At 39.0% G+C, this 24,883-nt stretch overlaps 1 protein-coding gene across 1 annotated transcript in view; it reads left to right on the top strand.

The window, feature by feature from the left end:
* Positions 1–5,202: 5,202 nt before the first annotated feature.
* The window catches only part of ENPEP (glutamyl aminopeptidase), a 34,430-nt gene continuing 14,749 nt past the window's right edge, over positions 5,203–24,883 (top strand). Inside the window, exons 1-7 of the mRNA XM_032687008.1 lie at positions 5,203–6,072; positions 10,985–11,126; positions 13,658–13,789; positions 17,841–17,961; positions 20,072–20,226; positions 20,846–20,959; positions 22,628–22,762. Of these exons, the coding sequence (XP_032542899.1) occupies positions 5,441–6,072; positions 10,985–11,126; positions 13,658–13,789; positions 17,841–17,961; positions 20,072–20,226; positions 20,846–20,959; positions 22,628–22,762 (1,431 nt within the window). The 5' untranslated portion in view covers positions 5,203–5,440. The remainder of the gene's footprint in view (positions 6,073–10,984; positions 11,127–13,657; positions 13,790–17,840; positions 17,962–20,071; positions 20,227–20,845; positions 20,960–22,627; positions 22,763–24,883) is intronic.

Raw genomic sequence — 24,883 nt, 5'->3', positions numbered from 1 at the left:
GAGGATAAAATGCCTCCAAAAGTTCACCAAGGAATTTCGTGTGGAATTTCTAAACTGCAGTGTTTGGTTTTCCTGTGGGCCAGCTGGTGTTCCAACATATCCTGGAAGTTACACTCTAAGAGCTTGTTGCTTTTCTCACTTTCATTGAGGAAGTTGTTAAATAAGATTTATGCTGAGTGAGTTTGAAAGAAGTGTCTGTATAAGTAAGATTGTATTTGGTCAATACAGTAGAACTCTCCTCAGGCATGTTTTTAAAGACAAAAGGGAAATTTCACACTGGAAGCTCAAGAGTGCAGAGCCATAAACTGTAACCATTTTAATGACCTCTGTTGACAAGAAAAAGGATATAAAAACATAAAAATAATAAAGCATGATAGAGCTGGAAAGTTGGAACTCTATTCACCAGGATTCAGACTATTCTGGTTTTTTATTAAAGGTTAATGATTAGAATGAAAGAACACAAGTATCTTGATAGCACTGCAGTGGAAGATGAAATGATATGATATGATTGATATGATATGATATGATATGATATCACATCAAACCATATTATCATAATTAAGCTGCAAAGGAACTTCTTACAAGGACCTGTAGGGATAGGGCAAGTGGTAATGGTTTTAAATTGACAGGATAGGTTTAGATTAGATGTTAAGAAGAAGTTCTTCACTATGAGGGTGGTAAGACATGCCCTATCCCTGGAACTGTTCAAGGCCAGGTTGTAAGGGCCTTTGAGCAACCTGGTCTGTTATGTCCCTGATCATAACAAGAGGGTTGTGACTAGATTATCCTTAAGGTCCCTTCCAACTCAAACCATTCTATGATTTTATTATAAGAGTTCATTTGATATGATATATGATATATCATGGACATGATATAATACAGTAAAACAAATGAATACAGTTTGTCTTACTTTGTTTACATAAATAGTATAAGAGATGACATTCACATTTCAAAGTACAGAATCTACATCCAGGAACTTGAAACAGGAAAAAAAGAAAGGAAAGAAATAATGCCTCTACTACAGGTAACTCACAATACTTCTTTGAGAACAGGCTTTGAGGTAACTCCCTTCAGCCTCGACCCTAGTGATAAATAAAACATCTAGCATTGACCTGCTGGGGGAACACAGCAGAACCCACAATAAGTGGTGGGACTGCACTGCACTTCAACTAGTGTGTTACAGACGGAGCTTGTCAGTCTGCAGCAGGAAATAACACAGTCCTCCCAGGGCACTGCAACCAATGGTATCCCACAGCTGAGTCCAGATTTTAAAGATCTAAATGGGTAAACAATTATGACTGAAGAAGTTCTGACTGTCTTTCTCAAATCGGTTCAAAACATTTGCACTTCCAAACAAGACAAACCCAAAAGAACTTCTTTTGGAGATAAAAACTGTCATAGAAAAGATTGTGAGCAGAACAAGTACCACTGCAAGCCAGTAATTACTAAGACTTGTGAACTCCAGGGGATTAATGATTCCTAGAGGATGATCAAAGCCAAAAGATGGAGACAAGATCAGTCATTACAGACATAGGAAAACACTGGACAAGGGAATTTGTTCTGACACTGTTCTTTTGTGACCTGGTGGAACAACACCCTAACCGGTTTCCTGTTTCTCAAATTAATGTCCTAAAGATTTTTTTTTTTTAGGGAGCCACAAGGGAGAAATCTGCAAGTGCAGCTCTGCCAGAAAGCAGTCACTACAAGAGATTGCTTCATGCCTTCTTTTTTTTATTTCTTGCAATAAAAAATCTAGCAAGGAGTATTATTTTAGCATAAAGAGAGACAAATTCCTTCTGATGGAGGCAGAGGGGATCCATTTATTATCCCTAGGTCTTGTTGCAAGGGCAGCTCAGAGAGTTGAAGGGAATCAGATGTCCTCAGATTCTGCTGCCCTCATGTTGCCTTAAAGTCCCTGGACACAGTGAGACAAAGACCTCCTTGGCATAAGTTTGGTAAGCGTTTCATGTTATTCCAAAGATGACTTGGCTCATAGGAGTTTCATTTGTTATGAGTTGCAGCAGAGTTTTTTCTTTTCTTCTCTCTCTCTTTTTTTTTTTAATATACTTCATTTATTTTCATGTCTTTGATGCTTTCCAGAGCAGCTCTTTTCTCATTGTCATCTTCAATTAAGGATATCCTGGGAGTATATGACATCTTCCTGCATGGCTAGAGCAGGCCTTTGCTAATGTTGATCCTGGCTGCAGAAATTTTATTCCGTTTTGCATACTTAAAGTTGGAATTATATCAGAGTTGGAAATTATATCAGAAATGAATGACTGACAATTTGTGAATAAAAATCAGGATTCATTACACTCCTGGTTGTTATCTGAAAGGATACCTGTATTGCTTCTACAGGCATGTACATGTCCCCACCAGCAATGTCATGACAGAGCAGGGTGACTCCACCCCCCCCTCCTTTTTAGTTAGCCGAAGGGGAAGGGTTAAGCCAGTATGGTAACTCTGGTGCAGACTGAAAACTAAATCCTAACTTCAGATGAAATTTGCTTCAGTGAAAAATCAACACCAAACAAATAACATCAGGTGTTAGCATTGGCCGGGTGACTGCTAGGAGTGTTTAAATCTCTTTTCAGTTTTCTAGAAATCAAACTAAAGCAATCTAAACCTGTCCAAGCTTGGCCAGCGCTTGCCTGCAGTCACGGTTGTGGTTTGTGCTGGAGCAGCTTGGGGTGGGCTTTCTTCCGTTTCCCTTCCTTCTGGAGATTCATCATCTTATCCTTGAGGGGAAAGGGAAACAAAGTATCTATATCTTGTTGATGAAGGCCGTGGTGCTGTCTTCTCTGGAGAGGTAGATCCTGTTCCCTGCCCCTTTCTACCTGGAGAGGGCCAAGCAGAGAGAACACTGGCATTGCGTTTGGGAGCTCTGCCCTCCTTCATTGCTCCTGTGTAGAGGAAGTAACAGTTTGATGCCTGCTTGCCCTTGGACATCTATATTGGGTCATTGGCAGCTGGGCTGCTTCTTAGCACTGCTTAGCACTGACTCCATTAGTGTCAGCTAGCAACAAAGCACATTTCTGATTTGGGAGAAGTAAGTCTGCTCATAGCTACCACTGTTAGAAATATATCTAGTTTTGGCTGCAACTAGGTTTGAACTTCGGTTATACAGAGATCAATGCTAGAGCTTGTGTACACTACTCCCTTGACTGACGCTTTGTAATGGATTTTTCTGCTAGTGTTGTTTTCAAGGCTTAGGATGAGAAATACATAGATATTTGCTTTTAGGACCAGCTCATCTACATATGTTTTCTAGATCTTCCTGAAGGAAGTAATTGTTACCAGTGAAAAAATCTGCAATTCTTTTCAAAACTACAGTAAATAACCTGCTCTTCAGTCTCTCAGCTCAAACAGCATTTTTCATCTTCAGATTAAAAACGTAACAGAAAAGCTCATGGCTAAGAAGAGTGCAAATGGAAATGATGCAAAAAGCATGTCTGAAATCAAGACATATTTACTGTTTCATCACTTATGGTCTGTGCTGGCTAAAGATGTCCTATTTAAAATCTATTGTAGCTCTTTTTCCTTGTCCTGTCCAATCAGAACAAAAGAAAAGATGAAGTGGTTTTTAATGTTAAGACCATGATTTTCAGTGCTGGCTCTGTTGCTAGAAGTTGAATTCTTACCCAATCCATTAAAGGGCACTGGTTTCCCATGTCATATCTAGTTTCGATCACAGCAGAGAAATGGGAAACAATAAAAACGGACGTAATGTGAAACAGATTTTTAGCTTTCTGCTTGATTTTTTTTTACATTAGTTTCTCACTTTTGAAAATATCTGAGTAAGAGTTAACTTGATGCTCTGCAAAAAAACTCCAAAACTTTTCTTTTCTCAGTTCCTGTAGGAAATCCTTGCCTTTAAAACAAGATGCTATATAAATAGCAGTGTGCTAGAAGAATGCTGATGCAAACTGGGTGACTTAAGTTCCCTGTGGTGGCTGACAATATTTCAAAGTGAGACTTATGAGTAGATCCATTTCTAAACAGACTGGGTGAAGTCTTTTCTAGAAAAGTTCCTTCCCCAATTCAGTGCATCTCACTCGGAGTATACGTTAACTAATTCTAAGGCCTAAATTAATCCATCCAGGTGAAACTTTATCCATCTCAAAAAAAAAAAAAAAAGTCAAGACTAATTAGTCAGAGTTGTAACTAATGTAAAGGGTGATAATAATCTGTCTCCTTATAAACCAAAACAGGAGGCGTGAAGCCAAACTGATGTACCTGATTAAAAGTCTACTCAAGTGGGCTATATAAGTGGAGTAAAAGAGTTGAGAGATCCAGAGATTAAGGTTTATATTCTATACTATCTTCCTTTAGCACAGTAACAACAAGGCCAAGACTACTGCTGTGCTCAGTTTCACACTGCATTAGCAACATCTTACTTGCAGGCTTAGTAAGGCCTTACTTACAATAAGTTCCCTCGAGCAGAATCAGGCTCTATTCACTTAATTTGTTTCAATGAAGTGCCACATTGTGATGACAAGCAATAAACACTAAATTAGATCCTCAGTGCTCAAATCATATAATAGCATATTTAGAAGTGTCCCTCACAGCAAGGGTTCACAGGCAGCACTGTAATTGTGCTGACCCACAAAGCAATGCTATCTGAGGCTACCAGCTTGCATGCATGGTTATGATCAATCTCCTGGAAAACTGGCCCTATGAGGGGAAGAGGAATTAGACATCTTTTAAAATTTGAAGTCAGTGATCAAAATTTATTATTCCACTGCACATTCATCTGTCTTTGACTGCCTTGAATTACTTGGCAAAGGTAAATGAGCCTAGAAAAGAGGGGAAACAATTGAAAGATGTATGTGATTTTTGCTGGATTTTTGAGAGTTTGAAGATGTCATTTCACAACATATAGGGTGGAAGTTCAAGGAAATCTTTATTAATAAGAGGGAAAAAAACCCCAGCCCAAACCTCAAAAACCTAAACAAGACATAGCAGAGAAAAAAAAGGAAGAGGTAGTGGTGAAGGTTGAGGATTTGGAGCAGTTACACCTCTATCTGCAAACTCTTTCTGAAAGCTGCTGACAGAGCTTTGGCATCTGATCATGTCCTGACTGCTGATTAACATAGCACTGTTTTATATTTAACTCAGGCCAGAACAGGAGGGGCTGGGGGTGGGGTTGCACTGCTTATAAGGGTAGCACGGCAGGAACAATGTTCTTCTGTGTCAGTTCCCTCCTTCTCTCAACCCAGCTGCACTTCTTTTGATCACTAACATTTCCTCCAAGAGCATGTTGTCTTTAATTAATTGAGTGTCTCGTGGAAAGCGAGGTGCGGGAGACAGGCAGAGAACAGCTATAGCTACACAATTAAAATACAAACCAAGACTGCTGAGTTTACTGAATGCAAGTGGAGTGACTAATAACCTTTTTTGTAGTTAATGTTTTGCTCTGAAAGCGGACCCAGGAGCAGAGATGGAGGGCATGGATTTTGAGGATGAGAAGTCCAAGAGGTACTGCATGAAGACAAAGCATGTGGCTATCATCTGTGGTGTTGTGGTTATTGTAGGTCTTGCCGTGGGGCTTGGTGTGGGACTGAGCAGACCTAAATCTCAGAAAACTCCAGAGGGAACAGATCAACCAACAACAGATCAACCAACAACAGATCAGCCTCTTCCCCCGGTGGATTTGGGTCCCTGTCCTTCCAGAGATGAGACTGGAGAGTGGAGAGAATTTAGGCTCCCCACTTATGTCAAGCCTGTCCACTATGATCTGGAAATCAAGCCTGAAATGGAGGCAGACATTTACAGTGGGACAGTCAATATTTCTATTATTTTGGAAAAACCTACCAGCTCCCTGTGGCTTCACCTGCGAGAGACCAAGATTACAGAAATGCCCACACTCCAGAAATCTTCAGGACAGCAGATTGCTCTGAATGATTGCTTTGCGTACGACCCACAGGAATACATAGTGATGAAGGCAGCAGCAGAGCTCTCTGTCACTGATCAAAGTGATCCCTATGTGCTCACCCTGAAGTTTCAAGGCTGGCTGAATGGTTCGCTGGTTGGGTTTTATAGGACCACCTATACTGAGAACGAAGAGATCAAGTAAAGCAGTTTTTCTTTTATTTATTAAACTTTCTTTATTTCTACTTGTTCAGGCCTGCTCTATTTTTGTTTCAGCTTTTCAGTCTTGCTTCTCACCAACTTGCTGACATTTCTCAGCTGTTCTTTAGTTTTCTCATTCCCCTAAGGAAGATCCTGTATTCAAAACGCTTTGGCTGCTGACTAGTGAATCTGGGCTGGAGAGACGAGGGTTTGTTATTATTTTTCTGAAAAACCTTTTCAAATTCTACTGGTCCCAGATTACCTTTGAACTTTATGAATTGCTCTGTTGGAGAGCTGAAAGGATTGAGGCCTGTTTTTATCTCTGTAGTACAATAAATAGCATACAACTATTACCACCCTCTTCCTGTCACTCCCCAAGGTAACAGTTATGGTGTAAAATACTCTTCTGATACGTTTCCTGATATGATGCCTCCTTGATATTGTAAGCCTGAGGAATATTCAAACCAGAACTTCTCTGTCCCTCCTGCAGATGGTTTAAATTATATAGGAAAATCCAAACAATTAAGGTTATATTTGACTTGGGTTTTTTGTGCTCCATCTCTTCCTTATTAATATATCAATAGTTATTGAAAGATTACAAAGCCTCTACCCGTTCAGCTAACCCATTCCATTTGCCAGATTTGCACTACAGTGAAAGCTTGAAAAAGCCATTGCCCACCGTTCAAAGGCTTTTCTTCACAGTTAATGTATGGAGAGGACACTCATTCATTTTCCAATATTTACATTTCTGAAGTGACTCATTCCAGCCTTTACAGCCAAAAGATAAATTTAGCTAGACTTTTACAAGGCCCTGTAGCAGGAACATGAAGACAAGCACTGATGTGTTGTCATGTCACTTGTTTGCCCTCCTGGGACAATGGTGTCATGAGTGAGAGTCACATCAGTTCCATTCAACCGCTGACAGACAATGTCAGGAGTAGCAGCAGTGACTGGTACTGACACCAGCAAATCCAAGAGGCAGAGGATAAAGCAAGCATTGATTTTTCCTAGTTAAACACAGTTATCTGATCTGCGAAGAATCTGTGTAGTGAACAGCTCGAACACCAGACGGCTCTTTCCCCCTTGTTTTCCTCCATCTCTGACCTCAGCATTGCTCTTACTTGAAAGGTGCTTTGATTTTATACTTTGAGTATCTGACATCTCCACAACAGTTTTAAAGTGCAACCTCTTATGATACTTCTGAGTTGAGGTGTGTTACTTCCTTTTTATTGGTGAAGGATACCTAGATATTAAAGTAATAGCTCCAGACCTGTCACAACACCAGAACAGCTGGACCAGAATACAGGTCTCCTCAGTTGCAGAGCAGGAGAGGTGAGTGCCTTTCCCTCAAATCCAGACAGTAGAGGTAGACAAGGGCCAAGCATCTGACGTCAGGGGAAAAGGGGAACTTCAAAAGCTAAAGAAAATATGAAATGTGAGCTCACTTTGACTGTTCCTACTTCTTGGCTGGAAGCTACAGTCGCAGGGATGATCCTAGCCAGCAGTCTGAAAACTCTCAATACAGAAAGGAACTTGAGCATGTGAGTTTGTTTGTTAGGCTTGAGAAGGGCTTTAATAAGAACGAGTGAATGGTGACTTCTGAAATATTTTGCATGTGGTTGAGTTTGGGCAGATTGTTTGTGGGGGTGGAATAGGTGATGTACATCATAGTGATAAGTATGGCTTTGAAATTAAAACAACCACCAGCCAAGCTCCTGTTCTGTGGGACGAGGGGAGGTGATAGGATGGAGTGAGAAAGGATGGCAAGAGAAGGGTTTTATTATTTAGTAAAACTACATTTTCCCCTGGCTTTCCATTCAAAGCAATGCTGACTGGAATTGGCTTTTTTGTCTTTGCCTGAGGTAGACATCACTCTTGGAAAATTTCGACCCAAATAGTTCCATTCTTATCACATTGCAAGTAAATACAAATCAGACTAGATAAGAACAATGACCAAGTCTATTAATAGGGAGTGTTAAATTGAAGAGGGCTGAGGTGAAAATGCAATCCAACATGTAATTAACCTACTCAACCTTCCCTTCTGTGCAGTGTTAGAAGCAACAGGACCTTTTGAGAGAATTAATAACAACTGGAAAGTCAGGTCCCAGAACTGAGCTGCTCCCCAGCTGTCTATCTGTGAAGGCAGAGGTTTGCCAAAACATTTCTATAACGCCTTTTGTTTACAAACTGGGCACATATCCAGGCTCTGCTGTTGCTTAGATTCAAATCTCCCATGACATTTTGTGGAAAACAGGTAGACATGTGCTGAACATGCCTATAAGTCTGGGATCCTTGAGAGGCTTAGGGAGAAGAACACCTCATTTGGGAATCCTGTTAAGACAGATCACACAATTCCCATCAGGACAAAGGTGCTTTTGGATATGCCCTAAAGCAGATCTTGAGATACTTTGGAACACAACTATTTAAATTGGTGTGCTCATGCAGATAGGGAACAGGAAAGCAGAAACTTTGAGAATGTAGGTTTTGAACATAGACCTGCCTAGATCATCCTGCAGGTTCCTGAATCCAGCAGTAAGCACACAAGTCCTTTGGTGAAACTATTCCTCATGCATTCCATTTCCCCATTGATGAAAAGTGAATAACAGTTCTTCCTTATTTTGCATGATGGAGTGAGTATAACTACATTACAACTGTGTTATTTTCAGATATTAGGGAAAGAAGTGTAAGAAGAGGCCTTGTGTAATGGGTTATTTCAACTCACTAATTTCTCACAAGAAATGTGCTAGAGCCCTCTTGTATTTTCTCCTTAACATTACAAATAATACAAATGTCACAGCAGCTGGCTTGGATTTTGCACGGCTATTAGTGATAAGGTATGGCTTCCCTTTTATAGGAATTCTTTCTGTTTTCTATAAGAAAAGAACAAGAGGTTTGGCATATGGCTAACAGGGACACTTGCATTTAGGATTTTGTTAAACAGTGAAAGACAATTTTCTTTAGTGTATGGAAGTAACACTCCTAGTTTTCTTCCTCAAGGAGAAAGTTTCCTCAAAAGAAGCAATGAATCTGAATTTTAGGAAAGACTAAGAGAAAAATGCTTTAAATGGCTTAAGGGGAAGAGGGGTTTTTCACTAATGCCATGTACTTGGGGGGGGGGAGGAAAATCCATCATGGTTCTTAAATGCATCACTATTTTGTTTTGAGAACAGCTGGATGCAGTCTCAGTCACATTTTCACTTCTTATTAGGTATGATTTACAACTGTCACCTCTAGTTCACATTTAAAGATCTGGACATCAACAGCAAGTAGAAGAGCAGAAGCCACCAAAGACTGAAGAAAATCTTAGCTAAAAACTACATTATGAAGCTTGAAAGGAAATTACATTTTGAGTTTCTGATGCCACTTTTATGCATGCCCTAGTCTGGAGCTGTCATTGTCTAGCCTATAGGAATGGTAGTGCTAAGGTTTTGCACTCGTAATGTCTGTGTGCCTCTACAAGCATAGGAGGATAGATGGATTATCATCTCATAAATCAACAGAGATATCACAGTGTTATCAGTCTGTAGGAACAAGACATAAATGTGTCAAAATATATAGCAGATTTTTTAAGCAATAGCTGTGAAGCATTGCCCTGGAGGCTTGGAGTTAATTTAATTGTGAAATAGCTTTCAAATCCTACAAAAATAGAGAGTGACAGCAAACAATGCAAGAAAAAGAAACTCTATTGAGTCTGAAATTATGTTAAGGTGAATGTTCATTATGCTTTCTGGCCATGAACTTTTGAGTTACTATTCCAAAGAACATGAATGGAGAGAACCCAGACATATTACCTCAGTCAGATTGGTAAATGACTCTTGCTGCTACAAGTTCCTAATGACCAGTTTAGTATTTAACCGTCACAGGGAAATGCCAAGGGCAACAGAAACATTGAAAAATTGATTGTCAAGTGAGCTTGTAGGATTGCTGCAGATTCGTAATTTATGGTGTACACTTTTAATTACTTTTTGGAAAGAAAAACTACCTTAATATAGTTGGAGCAGCTGTAGAAGTGCTGTCAGAAAATGCTCGACATTCCAGATTAATTGAAGAAGCATCTGTGATCCCTTTCACCATCAATCACTTGAGAATATGCCCTGCCACTGTATGGTTCGTTAATGGGAAAGCCCAATGTCACTGCAAGAAGCAAGCACATGATACAAACGTTCACAACCTTCACCTTATGTTTTTATGTGACCCCTGTTGTTCAGCACTTCCAGCTGTTTTTGCACAACTGAGATGGCTTTCTAAACCCCCAATACAGCTTGCATAGCATCAGTTATATACTAGGATATTCACCTGAACTTTCCACGCTTTCTCCAGCAGTTTCACTAATGGAGTCAGGGAAGCATAACAGCACCAACAGAAAGCTGTATGTGGTAAATGCAAGAAAAGAAACACATAGGCAGGATGAGATTTTAGTGGCATTTACACAATTTCAAGGTGGTGTCTCAGGATATGTTCAAAACTCCAATCCCAAGATATGCTGTAGTGGGTAAATGATGCATGGAGTGACTTGATTTCCTTTCAGGTGATATCATCAGTATTTTATTTTAGGTGCATAAATCAGTGGAAAAGCTCATTAGGAGGATAAGCAAAATTTTTACCATCCATGAGGGGTCATGCCTATCTTACTGCCTGGCTCCTAAAAATATTTGATGATAAGCAGTTTGCTTTAGCTTTTGCTCTGAAACCTAGAGGATGCTGATGACAGACTTTGATTTATATGTTACACATGCCTATGTGATGTCAGCTTGTGCATTTCTGCTGTCACTTGGTTTTATGAATGGACAAGTACACACAAATACTTGTAGTTGAATTTAGTTTGTGAAATTGCTAAAAAAAATGTCTAGAAATTACAGACAAGATTTCAAAGCTCTATAATGAAGGCTTGCCAATGTGTTGCTTGTTTAAGGAGCATCGCAGCTACTGATCATGAGCCAACAGATGCACGGAAGTCGTTTCCCTGCTTTGACGAGCCAAACAAAAAAGCAACTTACAACATATCTATCATCCATCAAGATACATATCAAGTACTTTCAAACATGCCTGTACAGGTATGTATTTCCCAGCTCTGCTGCCTAAGTGAAATGGTTCTATAAAGCCACTGGAGTAGTAGTGTGGATTGCAAAGTCCTTGCGTGTTCACAGACTCTACCACCTGGACACTGTAAAACTAATGGTTAATAAATATTCCATAGAACAGGACTAGTTGGTTGTTAGGACTCATGGTGGTCTGCCAGGACACAACATGTCAATACAGAATCAAATCCAAAGCAGAAATGAAATGTGTTTCCTGTCTTTAACTAGCTGATCGTGTATTCAGATATTCTAGGTGAGTGTCCTCTAGTAACTATAAATAGATAATGGTAGGTTCTTCAGCCAAACTGGGTGGACTCTGAGAAGGAATACTCTGGAAGACAGCTTGTTCCCAGGTGGAAAGCCTAAAATAATCACTAAAACTAAATAAGGTCCAAAGCAAGCGTCTGCTGATCACAATCTAATAGCAAAGAATCCTTCTAGCAAGGAAATCGAGGATTATTATTTTTAATAATACAGGATCTGAAATCCCATCTGTCATTTCATGGGTGTGGACATTTGTCATTCCATCATGTCCATAATTTCATAAATAATCCATTTCTGGACCAAGTGTGTCAAATTCCAAGTTTTGTATGAAATTCAACAACATCAGTTATCTACCTCTGGGCTTTCTGGAAGAAGACTGAATGGTTTTCAGATGAGAGACTTTCTAATGAATAGTTCAACTGAATGTGTAGTCCATTGTGTAATTTCTAATAATATGTTCTGTAGTGGGAGATAAAGTGCCAAGTTAAAAAAAAAAAAAATGAAAGAAAGAAAGAAAGAAAAAAGCCTCCAGGCTTTTGGCATTTTCATCTTCCCAAATTGCTCCCCCATCCAGAAAACAAAGGTCTGCTTTACTGTGTACTGTTTTATTTAGAGTCCCCTAAACTTTTTCTCCTAGCAATGCAGTGGAGAAAACTATTACCATTCTAGTACAGATGCCTTCCATACCCTCTGCAAATTTAAAGATCTGACCCATTGTTATTAAAGACATTTCTGTGATACCTAAAAGAGACCAAGCACTTTGATGAATAATACATGAAAGAAGAGTGCTGTACCTTTCCTCACAGACCTCAGATAAGGGAGGGTACCATCAAGGAAGGTAAGGGCATAAGACTAGATGGTATGAAGATTTAGTGGGTTTTGAGATTTACTTGTCCTTGACATGTGGACCTTGCCTCTAGAATGGACATACAAAAATAAGCTTTTTAAAGGATAGCTACAGCTTCTTAATTAATTTACTAAAAAACAAGTACAGAAAAGAAAATGCAGATTATGCTGAGTTCATACTCAAGTTTGACTGAGGGATTATACTGGGGCACTTTTATATCTGATATGCTCACAAGGTGAGTAGCTCTGGTCTTGGTAGTGAAAGATCTTTGGGAAACATCCTTTCAACAGATGGAAATGTAGTAGTTTATAAATGCAAGGCATGTTGTGTGTTGCGTGTCTTGTAGCAGTTTTCGTGGTGTGGATCTATATAATCAGCATGGCAAAATCAGATCAGTAAAACTGAAACTTGTGCATTTCATTTGCATTTTTCACTGGATTTGATTCTTTAAAAAATTTTTTTCTGCTTAAGTCCTGAGTTTGTTGAAAGAAAAAAAGATATTAAGATAAGTCAAATAATGTAAAAGTAGACTGTGAATATCTCTGTCAAAAGCAGGTTATGAATATCTGTGAAAAGGGTTTTTTCTCATGGAATCATATTACCTGTAACATTCACTGTCTGAGCTTTATTTATATTGTGTTTATAACAAAAAAATCTCATGAAGTATTGTATCTCTAGAAAGCTAATGTCTTTTATATTCTTTTTGCTTTTTTCCTCTTTAAGTTAGTCATCCAGTCAGAAGCACAAAAGATTATCAGACAATAGTACAAAATGAGTAACAGAAATAAATATTTATGGGATAAATCACATACAACAGGACGAAGGTTTGGTCATATGGTTCATTTGAGAATTAAGGACATTTGGGAAAATCAAGAAAGCACTACATTTTATGTAAACTGAAGCAACTCACCAGTTAGCACTGTTCATTTGTATCTGAATGAATTCAGGATAGATTCATGACATTGGTCTTTATCCCAAGTAGCATCTCTACAATGCCTGACTCATCCATGATGCATATATTTAAGAGAGGAGAGAATTCCTCTTCTCTGATCTGTCCAAAGTGATGTTATTTTATGCAAGTATTGCAAGAACAAAACACAGTAGCATACACTGGAAAAATTCCTGTGCATGTGAATGATTTCAAATCTCTGATGAAAATTACAATTAAGTAAACTTACTTAGTTCAGAAAAACAAAGTCCCATTTCATGTATTGTAGTATTGCAGAAGAGTCCATGTCTGTTCTCATGCCTTCAGCAATGAGACGCCAGAAGCGGTGAACCTGAAGAGGTGGTTTATCATTCCTGCGTAGTTGCAGCCTTCATACAAATATTGTACCCTCTTCTGCGTGTGTTTGCAATCCCAAAAATCAAACTGATTATTTTTCCATTTCTGCAGCAAACTGTACAACTCGGCGATGGCTGGAATCGAACAACTTTTGAGAAGTCAGTTCCCATGAGCACTTACTTGGTATGCTTTGCAGTGCACCAGTTTTCCTATGAAGAGAGAATATCCCGTAGTGGAAAACCTGTAAGTCCTACTGCAACCTGAACAATGCTTCAGGTGACAGATGCACCTTGATTTGCATTTAAAACAAAAAAAGTCTCAATTTATAAAATCAGGAACATATTTTTCCATTTCCCATAGCCCGTTATATGCAGCCTGTTTTATCAGATTAGGTGTTCACAGTGGTCCCTCTGACCTTAACTACATATAGTGTTTTGCAGTCCTTCCCTGTCTCCCATCTTTGTGAGATCTCAGTCAGTACCTCCCATATGGGCACACAGGTGAGGAAGAAGCACTATTTCTCTGACCTTGTCCCTGACTTGAAGCTCAGTGTCTGAAGGATTGTACAAGTCAAGGGGTGCAGGAGAGTCACAGGCCATGGATAGAAATATCTTATAGTTTTCTGTGGGTTAAAAGATATGAATCCATGCATTTGATATTATCACAGCCATGGAGACATAGGACTACAGTGCTATGTGCCATTATGTGTTGGCTTTAATATTCTTTATTTTACAACAGCTGCTGCAGGCAACTGCCCAGTGTAAGCTCTTTACAAATAAGTATAGAAGTGATAGTGCCTGCCTAAAGAGCTAGATATTTGGTAGGTGCCCTAATGAAGTGCATGGGTTTGAATCTGAATCCATAAAGTTAAAATAGCTCCTTTATTTAGATGCAGTAGGCAGTCCCATCCAGTTCTTGCTTAGATTCAAATCTGAAGGTACAGTTGATTAGAGATAAAGAAATAACAAGACACTACATTGATTCACAAACTGGAATCCTAAATATAATTTGCCCCTCAACATAAACTCCTCATTTAGCCTAAACCTAGACTGGGATGCTCAACCTGCTGTTAATTAGTTATTGGATTAGATTTTTTCTTCATCTGACACAGAGGATGATCCCAGGGCTGTATGCTATTGCTCCTTCCCCTTCCTTTCCCCTTATGTAAAATGTGGTCTTGTGATTCACCTGAGCCAGCAGTGCTTCCCTCCTTTTCTGGAGTTAGTGACACAAATGGACAGGGAATCTATAACAAAGTCCCAGCCGGGCCACCATTAACCTAGCAAGTTAGCTCTTCCTGAGTTTCCCTATCCAAAAAAGCTCAGCAAATCCTTGCCTACTTAAGGCTGTCCACTGATGTGAAAATCTGTCTTGTAGAAATCTCCAAGGTTCTGATTCAGTTCTTAGCAAAGACTTCCTGGCATAGTGCTGTGCTGAGGCCTCCATCCTCTGTGCCATAACTACTATCATGCCGTAGGCTTATATTATTTCTTGACAAATAGCTAAGGTTAAATTACACTTCAACAAGCAAATGGAGCTTGGTTTGAGATAGAGATGTAATATGCTTACTTCCCTGCTGTTTGGCTGAATAATTTCCAAAACATGAGCACATTTTTAAGCTACCCAGTCACACAATTTTGTTAACCAGTTGCTCTTCAACACAGCTGATCCACTTACTATCAGGGACAGGACTTTAACTATTTGGCCTCAATAGATGTTCTCTAGAGTTTAGTTATTTTAAGAAGCAGATTTTTGTGCAGAAAATAATGTGGTAGGGTAAAAAACAAAGAAGTGTTTTACACTATTTTCTGCTTGTCCATGCCCTGCTCCAGAGTACGGCTCTGAGGTCAATATTTGGGTTTTTTCCCCAAGCAAAACAGTAAAGCCCACAATGTTCCCAACTGGTTGTAGCTTTTCTAAATAGAAGGGAGTGCTCACTGAAACATGGTAATTAAAGTGTGTGTGTGTAGAAGCAGGGGTATTCATGTCAGTACAGAGGTTGCCTGAAGAAACATCTAATTCAGGCCTCGGTTACTACATATTTTATTAATGTTGCTCACTAAACAATATCTAAGGACTTGCCTGCACTAGAAAACTTGGGGTTTAAGTGAGGTTAATATCACAACTGTTTCCATTCTCTTAACATGGACATAGTTTTACCAATAAGAAGTACATGTGTAAGATTGTTTTTAATAAAGGGAATCATAAGCTCTATCAAGAAAAATTACCTTTTAGCTAGGAAAACCAGACTATCTTTACAGTTTTAAATTAGATATTTAGAAAGTCATTCTTCTAACCTTTCCAAGGTTTCCTAGACACCTTTCCAAGGTGTCCAAGAACTTTGAGGCCCAGCTGAACAATGAGGAATTTAGATTCACCAGTAGCTGAAAAGAAAATTCCATAGTGTCAATTTCTAGCAACAGAAAAGTCCAACAAAAAGTATCATTGTGATCCTTAAATTGCTTTCATAAACAACAGCAAGAACATACAGCTCAGGGTAAATTATTTAAATGGTAAATTATTTAAAAACTCTGCTGTTCACTCTGAAAGCTCTAATGAAGATGTTAATGGAATCAATGGTGGGAAATGTGCCTACAGCTGGAAACAGTGCTCCTGAGCTGATTACCTGTCAGGTACCAAATGTCTGGTTTGGAAAATCACAGAGGAGGTTATACAAATAAACCCAGAGCCAGTTCTAGTGCATGCTGAAGGTTTTGGAAACCATTAATATGGATCAGCTAGGGGACTGAAGACTGCTAAATTGGGTAAAGAGCTTACAGAAGTGGAAATTGCAGATTGTAATTGCAAACTGACCCTGGGGGAAATCCCCTGCCTAGAATGGATTCCCAATTGAATCCCATAAGCTTTTTTTGGTTTTGTTTTTTTTCGTTCCAGCTTTATTTCTGACAGCTTTGCCATCCTCCCCTCTCATTGGAGGAAATGTAATTTCATGGTATTGAAATCAATGTGTAGTCAGGCTCCAAGAGAGCTCTCAAAATAGACCAGCTCCTTTGCTCAGCTTGGGCCCTAAATGGCTGGCTGTAAGACAGCACTGAGGAGTAAACAAGCCACACCGACATAGCCAGATGAATGTGGCCCATTCATAAGAGTCACAGAGCTGGCAAAATGAGATGGATCGTTTTTCCTAAAACCAGAAACTTCGCTCCATATAGAGATCTCTTACTTTCCACAGTGGAAATATTTAGGACCAGTGAAGAGAACAGCCTAGAGCTCCTGTAAGCTTTGGGACAAAGAGATTGAGGGAAAGATCCTCAAGAGATTCCTAATTCTGAATTCAAACTTTGTTTTGCAAATGTGGAGGTAACATCCCGAAAGGTTTTTTCAAGCTGTAGGTAGGCCTCCTCATCAGGGATATGGGTGCCATAAGGTCTCTAGTTCTACAGAGTTTAAGGTTTTCTATTGCTTGACAGCAATAACCAAAGTGGTCCCAGGCACCAAGCCTCAGGGATAAAAAGGTCAACATACAACACATCATTTTTTTGCATTCAGATATGCAAGAGGAGAACAGAAATGGTCACTCATCACACACAGGGCTACCAAACATGCCAGTTTTCCTGGATTTGCCTGTTAGGAAAAGAAAGAGCTGATTTTTGGCTGTGTTTTCCTGGGGCACAGCAACCCAACGGGTACCACAGCCATGACTGGGGGGCTGTATGGCCCAAGGTCCTGCATGGGCCAGAATCTGGGAAGAGTGGCAGCTCTGGTAAACACACTGTCTTCAAAGGATTTGAGATCTTCAAATATACAAGGCCAAGAGGAAACTGTGATGATAGTAGGTAGAAAAGATAGGAAGAAGTTGAAGAAAAAAAGGTGTTATGGACTTCAGACACATTTCAATACAAATGTGCTCCTAAAGATTGGTCTAATGGGATCAGTGAAGATGAATTAACTGCTCAGAAAAAGTGGATCCCTTTTTACTGTGCTTGCCCAGGTTTCCTTCTGGAGAAAACCAGCCCTTGGGGAAGTAGGGGTTGGTATGCATCCAGGCCCTGCTCCAAGCTAGGCCACTGTGAGCTTCTGGACATGAGTCTTGAGAGTTTTACAATTTAGGTATACTGTGGAAAGTGTGCACAGATTATGTTGGCTTGGTCTCTCTTACGTACAACATTCGAAAAACTGTTGAATAAACGTGTTAGGGAACAGAATTCAGCGTTCAGGTCAGTCTTTTAGAGAAAACCTCCTGAGTTATAGGTACGTACGCTAAATGCCTTTTCAGTTGACACCTTCTGGTTTCTTTTAACTGAAAGCTGCTCTAATTGTCTCTATTTTACAGCTGAGAGTTTATGCCCAGCCACAGCAACTACACACGGCACAATATGCAGCAAATGTAACAAAAGTTGTATTTGACTTCCTTGAAGAGTACTTTAATTTGAGCTATTCCCTTCCAAAACTAGGTAATTATTAATATTTATATTTTTCATTCTGTTAATTCAGTGTCATGATTATGTTGCTCCTACAGGTCTCAGTGCTTTTAGTGGAAAACAGTATGAAAGCATTTGGTTGCTAACTGCTTATATTATGTCAGGATATTTTAAAACTGTAGCAATGCAGTTCAAGATGCTCCTAAATGTCACGAAGGGAGAGTTGGTCTCAGTTTACTGAACCGAAGCACTGGTCTTGGCATGGTTATTTTAAAGTGTCTTGTGGAAAAACAGGGCAAGCAGTGGTGTCATCAGCAAAGGAACATCATGAGTTAAAACAGAGCCAGAAATTTCATAAAAATATGTACCACTTCCATGGGAACTTCTGGACAAAGCTCAGCTGTGAGATAAGTGAAGATGTAAACTGCCAGAAAGTATGTCATATTATTTATTAACCTTAGTGCAAAGTGGGTGTGTATCAACTTCTTAGAAAGATGAATGTGGTCCAGCATTTAATTTGTAGCTTCTACTGCTAGGCTAAATAAAGACCCAGAAATAAACAAGACCAGGCACACCCTCAAATTTTGCCCATGGTTACAAAATAAGCAGAGAGAAAGTAGTGCATTTGGGCATCCTTTAGCTTGGAATATCTGGACTATGTATCTGATGTGTGCAATTTGAACTAATAAAGTTGGGAATGTAATCAGCATTTTGGAAATGCCCCTTCCTAAGACCTTCAAAGAGATAATTTAGTTAGGTTCATGAACTTAAAAGGATGGAAAAATACTAACTGCAAACAAGTCAAGGCAATGTAATGGGGAAAAAAATACCCAAAACTTTAAAGACAAGTAATAGTGCTATGCAAACTTTTTATTGGCTACTCGTGTTTCTACCTATCAGGCTAACCTATATTATTTTAACAGAAGATTTTTACCTCTTCCTTTCAAAACATTATGAGTTTACTGTAAATATCTTTTTGCATTTCAATGACAACTGAATAGGGAAACCAGTACAACATATTGTTCTTTCACACACTGGTCCCCAGTAATTATGGGGACTATGTTTCATATTCAAACTTTCATTTCCATGAAAGCCTGATGACTTTGCCAGGCAATGTATGTATAAGGGCCTGTCTACACTACAGGGTGGACTGGTATCCCCAGGTCAGCAGTATCAGAAGTATCAGAAGATACCTTTGTAGGTTTTATACTGTTTTCTTCAGTGTCTATTTGTTGGATCACAAATCTTGACTTACCATGTCATTTGTTCATTATTAGAAGTCATCTGGGTCAAAACTGATGAATCAAATATGTTTCTGCATAATGTTTTATTTAAATATTGTGTTTCACATTGATTTATGGCTTCTGGCATTGCCAGTCTCCTTGTGATCCTCATTTCGACTATCACTGAAGCCCTTGCCAGACTATCAGCTTTGACTGTGTAATCGAGTTGTTTAATTTATAGTAAGTAATTCCTGTCTTCTCTTATGGTGGAGTGAGAGTTGTTCATTCTATTCAGTTTTAAATCCATATGTACTTTTTCACCAACCCACATAGAAAGGCTGTGGTTATTATTTGTAGAAGAAAATACCAGTCCAGTTGAGTCCGCAATTCTCATTTAAATCTCTATTGATTACTGACCATAAGTGAGTGACCCCTACAAATTACCAGGCGTAGAAACAGATGCTGTTCACAACATGAGGGATTTACTTCAGTTAAAATGTCAATAAATAATTTTAATACAACAGTGTGACAAACAATGTCCTACCTCATTATGCTACAAATAGTTTTAGGAGGTTTACTGCCTGCAGCACATCCCCAGACACTAGTATAATTTCTGGAGCCAAAATTAAGTAATGTGTGATGCACACGTTCACAGAAGTTGGCATAGCATCACCTCACAGGACAGATCCTCAGCTAGGGCAACTGATCCCAGCTCTGTGAATCTCAGCAGAGTCAGAGCACTTGCTATCAGCTGCTGTAGGCCAGTTCCTTGCTTCTGAAACACAGGCTGTAGCCTGCAGTCCATAGTAGTAAGCCAGAATCAGAAATGGTAAGCAACACAGGCTGTAAATACAGAGAGAGGATGAGCTAAGTGGCTTAAGGGATACAGTGGTAATCATGTTATCTTTCTTTCAATGCAGATAAAATAGCTATTCCAGATTTTGGGACAGGTGCTATGGAGAACTGGGGGCTGATCACATACAGAGAAACAAACCTGCTGTATGATCCTGAGGAGTCAGCCTCTTCCAACCAACAGAGAGTAGCTGCTGTGATAGCCCATGAGCTCGTTCATCAGGTACATTTTAGGACATGATTAATTTTTAAAGTGTTTCAAATATGTAGTCATGTTATTTTAATCTTGAAAATACTGTTATTAACTCCATCTCAGGATCTTTTATGTGTGCTCACAATTTGCTTGCAAAATATGTTAAAACAGATCCCCATTAGAGCTTTAAAATACCACGACTACTGCCTTGGAATTTTTCTCAGGAAGTTAGATGCTTGGGCCTGGACTGTCAGCCAGCTTATGAAAATCTGTTTGAAATATCTTAAAGGAACTCATTTACATGTGCAGATGTCTCTTTTGGGCAAGCAAATAGGGACAACTATATACTGTGAAGGCTGTCTGAAAACATATCCTTACAAGCACAAATCATCAAATCAAGAGGCAAAAACTAAAAATATTTTCAGTGGCACATGAATCATTAGCAATCTTCCCAGTAATATGCAATTTTATAATAAAAGTGATGTTTTAACACAAGGCCTTAATTCCTATTTAAGTCCCAGAGTTATGATAATTTTCATCTGGCAACAGGAAAAAAGTAAGCAAATGACTATTCTGTGTAGAGATGTGAGATACTGAAATGTACATTTAATATTTAGCTAACACTACATCTTTATGTTTATAATTGTAGTGGTTTGGAAATATCGTAACCATGGACTGGTGGGATGACTTGTGGTTAAATGAAGGATTTGCCAGTTATTTTGAGTACCTGGGAGCAAATGCATCAGAACCGAGTTGGCAAATGGTAATTATTTCTGTCTTGTAGAGGATTGGCGGGACTGGGAGGAGTATTTCGGAAGGGAATAAAAATTAGACAAGGTTAAGGAAGACACAAAGTGTATTTGTAGAAAACTAACACAGTGGAGTGCAACATAAAGAAAACAGTTTAAGCCTTTTCCCTTACCTAGTCAAAGTAAACTCAGTAAAGTTTTAGTCTGCAGGGAAGAGTAATTATTTTTTAATAAGTGAGTCAAGTGTTTAGTTATGATTATGGCAAATAACACCTAGATGGATTCTGGAGCCTTAGCAACTTTGCAAGATTGTTTAAAGGTTTAACTCTGAAAGAAGGAGATTTAGTTCTTCATGGGACTTATGATTGTTATCTGATCTGGTCAGGGTTGAGAACCTGGGCCTGTCTCCACAGCTTGGGCTACTTGTCAAGGAAAATATCGGACTCCCATTCAGCTTCTGCCAGCACTTTAAGTGTCATGTCAAATGCTCAAACTCAGACAATCTTTATTCTCTGCAGTGCAAAAATAGGTAGTGACAGTGGATAGCCTACAGTCACACTGTGCAGCAGAACCAACTCCAGACACTTTAAGGGGGTTGCAAAGAGAGTAGCCTTAAGCATGCATTAGATTCTGAGGAATGATAGAAGTGTGCGAATAAAGGGAGGCTTCTTGCTCTTTCCTTCCTCCCCTCCCAAACAGATGTGATGGCACACAGCATGCATAGTTCCCCCAGGTGTCCAGGTGTAATGAGATTCTGGCTACTAAGAAATATACACCATATGCCAGGGGAAGGAAGCAGGGAAGATTTTGCATAGCTTGGGTCTGTTGTTGTAATCTACTATCCCCTTAGCCTAGTGACTTCAGAAGCAGGCAGTGCCTACTTGGTGCTTTCCCTGCCCCCCTTGCTGCTCCTCATAAATATCTCTTGTGATTCATGTTATATGAGGCTGAGAAAAAAAGCCATTCCTGGGTCACTTTTACACTTTGAAGTAGAGGATCTGTTATCCTAACTACATGAGAAATATTTTTATTGCTGAGTTTAAAATTTAAAAGCCCTTTTTTGTATCTAGATACCATATTAATTTAAGATCTAGAGACATTTCAATGTTATCATCCTCATGAGTATTAGAAGAGGAAAACTAAATTGAAATTTAGCCTTTTTTGGTCAATATTTATTAGATAGTACAGGTATTTTGACTGCTGACCACCTAATATTAAAAAAAATGAAAATCACTTTAAAAATAATTATAAGCTTTGGGATGGGGAACCCTGCCTCCTTCTTTCCTCCTCCCTTCCTACCTAGCTCTGTTTTTGCAAGAGAAGCCCATAATGCTTCACAAATATTGTCACACTGCTGAAATTGGTAACACAGCCTACTTTTTTTGCTTACTGGGAGTGGAGGGAGAGTGGGTTGGGTGTGTTTGTGTTGTATGTGTTCCCTGTGTTGATACACACAGGAAAACAGGATTTGCAAAAGGTGGTTTATCTTAGCTAGGGAAAAACTTTATCCCTTCCCACTCAGATGTAAAGCAGGAGTTTGCAAGTCCCTCTTTAGAGGGCATGAAATCTCATTCTATTTCCAAATGCCTCTCCCTAGAAAAGCTGCAGTTCAAGCTACCTATTTGAGAAGTTAGGCATATACTCCCGTCTTTGTTTCTATTCTAATGTCTTTTCTTTCTCAGCTTGAACAGGTTTTAATTGACGATGTGCTTCCTGTACTGAAGGATGACTCTTTGCTGTCTTCCCACCCAGTTGTGGTTGACGTGTCATCTCCAGCTGAAATCACCTCTGTGTTTGATGGGATATCCTACAGTAAGGTAGGAAATCCTCCTATTGTGACTTTGGATGTAAGAGAAAGTGGAGGCTTTGCAGAGGAGATAAAAGTCAGGGGTGCTTGTAATCATGACTCCTGATTCACTTGAGCTGTGTCTGTGCAAACCTTTCTTCTGGGACATTCCCAACTGTTGTCAGTGTTGATGCAGTTAAAAGCAACTGTTGAGAGAAGCAGTGCAGCCAGAGCCTTGGTCAGCCACTCTGCACCATGCAGACCTGCTCACAGCATGCAGAGCTGCAGGGAAATCACAGTATCAGCAGCTTCTACCACTAGAGTTGTTGGTTTTAAAATGAAAATAAACCAGCCTGTTGCTTTCCCTCCAAGCTCCCATTATCAGCTAAACATAGAGTATATATTGCATTGACTTTTGCTTTAGCTGTGCTACAGTCTGTAAATGTAGTTACTACTTTTATTAACCAGATTTGATCCATCCATTTCCATCAGTTTTATGTTCTCAGTTGTTAAATCCTCTATCCAACAATACAACCAGTATTTATTGCATCATAAGTGCTTCACAGCAAATCATAAACCATGTGAAAACCTGCATTGTGTAACACTGTTTCTAAATCAAACTAGCAAAAGTCATGAAACATACAGAGCTAAATCAAATACTCTGAACCAAAATGTATTTCAGTGTTGAGCTAAGCAGGACACACACTTTTGCAGGGTCTGAAAAAACAATGGAGAAAAAAAATCCTAGTTTTTACTCATCTCTTTGTGCCTAGAGAATTGCTACATGAACTCATTTTTTTTTAAGCGAAAACGCTTGAGGACTTGTGCATTGTTTGGGAACAGTTTGCTTGGGATATAATTTGGCTTGGGATATAATTTGGCTTGAAAGAGGAAGTATTTGCGTAGATTTAGCTCAAATTACTGTTGGTATTTATATACAAATGCGTGACAAAATTAACTTGTTTCTTTTTAGCTTTATTTTGGCTTCTCTTTTGCATTTTTCTTATAAAAACAATCTTCTCTTGATAATATTCATCACTAAACAAATAAAGAATAATTTGGAATGCTCTCTGTTAGTTTTACCAGAACAATTACAAGGCTTATACAATCCTAAAACTCTAATGAATTGCCTAAGGGTCTATGGAGCCATTGCAATGTATTCTGTAATGGAGCTTCTAACTGCTGTATGATCCATAGAGCATTGTATGCCTAGGAAATCTCTACTAGAGTAGAGCTGGTGACTAAACAATTAATGTATATAATTTTTTTTAATCTAGTCTTAAAAAGTAATTGCATCTCACCTTTTTTCCAGTCTAATCTTCTCCTTTAGTTTGAAGGATTTTATTGAAGTAATAATGAGAATTTCTGTCTTTGGAGTTCAAACTTTGCAAATCTTTTCAGCAAACAGATACTTAAGTAAGTTCTGCTAGAAATTTGCTCTTGGACCTCCATATTTTCCGAGTCTCCCAGCTAAAGAAGTTTAGGATTCATGTTCCATATTTCTGCCAAAAACGAATCTTGTCATATACTTGGCAATTACTATGACTCTCTAGAAGTTCTGTTGGTATTGATCTGCCCCTCACATCCCTCACATCCCCATCAGAGTAGGTCTCTTTCCGGAGCCTCCCCAAATAGCTGAAAGAAAGGAAAGTTATTAAAACACTGGAGTTCCTATAATCAGTGATTTTGTTAGGATGAGTTTTTCTCAAACACACTCCATCATGGACTACAGAGGAATGACAAGAGTAGGGGAAAGACATGATGGAAAGAAAGAAAGGAATGACAGTAGTAGAAAATGCAAGGAACTAACTATACATTACAATCTGAAGCAAAAGAAATCTCCAACGTTTCCAAATGCATGCATAAGTGTGTATTTCTACTGTGACTTTTAATATAAATGGGAGGGGATGATTCATGAGAGATGATTTCAGATAAGAAGTGACTGATAGACAAAGCTGAGGAACTGAGGTACCCTAGTACATACATGTGGCCTTATGATCACCATTAATCATAAGCAGCCTTATAATTACCAGTAATGGATATCCATTCTAAATTTTACTGAATTGTTTTTGAACATGTTCCATGGCAAACACATTAAATTTCTATATCAGAAAACAGTCCTCTGCTGACCACCTTGACTCTGCAACAATAG

The sequence above is a fragment of the Chiroxiphia lanceolata genome, chromosome 4 (genome assembly GCF_009829145.1).
Source record: "Chiroxiphia lanceolata isolate bChiLan1 chromosome 4, bChiLan1.pri, whole genome shotgun sequence".
NCBI classification, from domain to species: Eukaryota; Metazoa; Chordata; class Aves; order Passeriformes; family Pipridae; genus Chiroxiphia; species Chiroxiphia lanceolata.
Note: the sequence above shows the minus strand (reverse complement) of the source record. Positions and strands in the feature narration are given on the sequence as shown.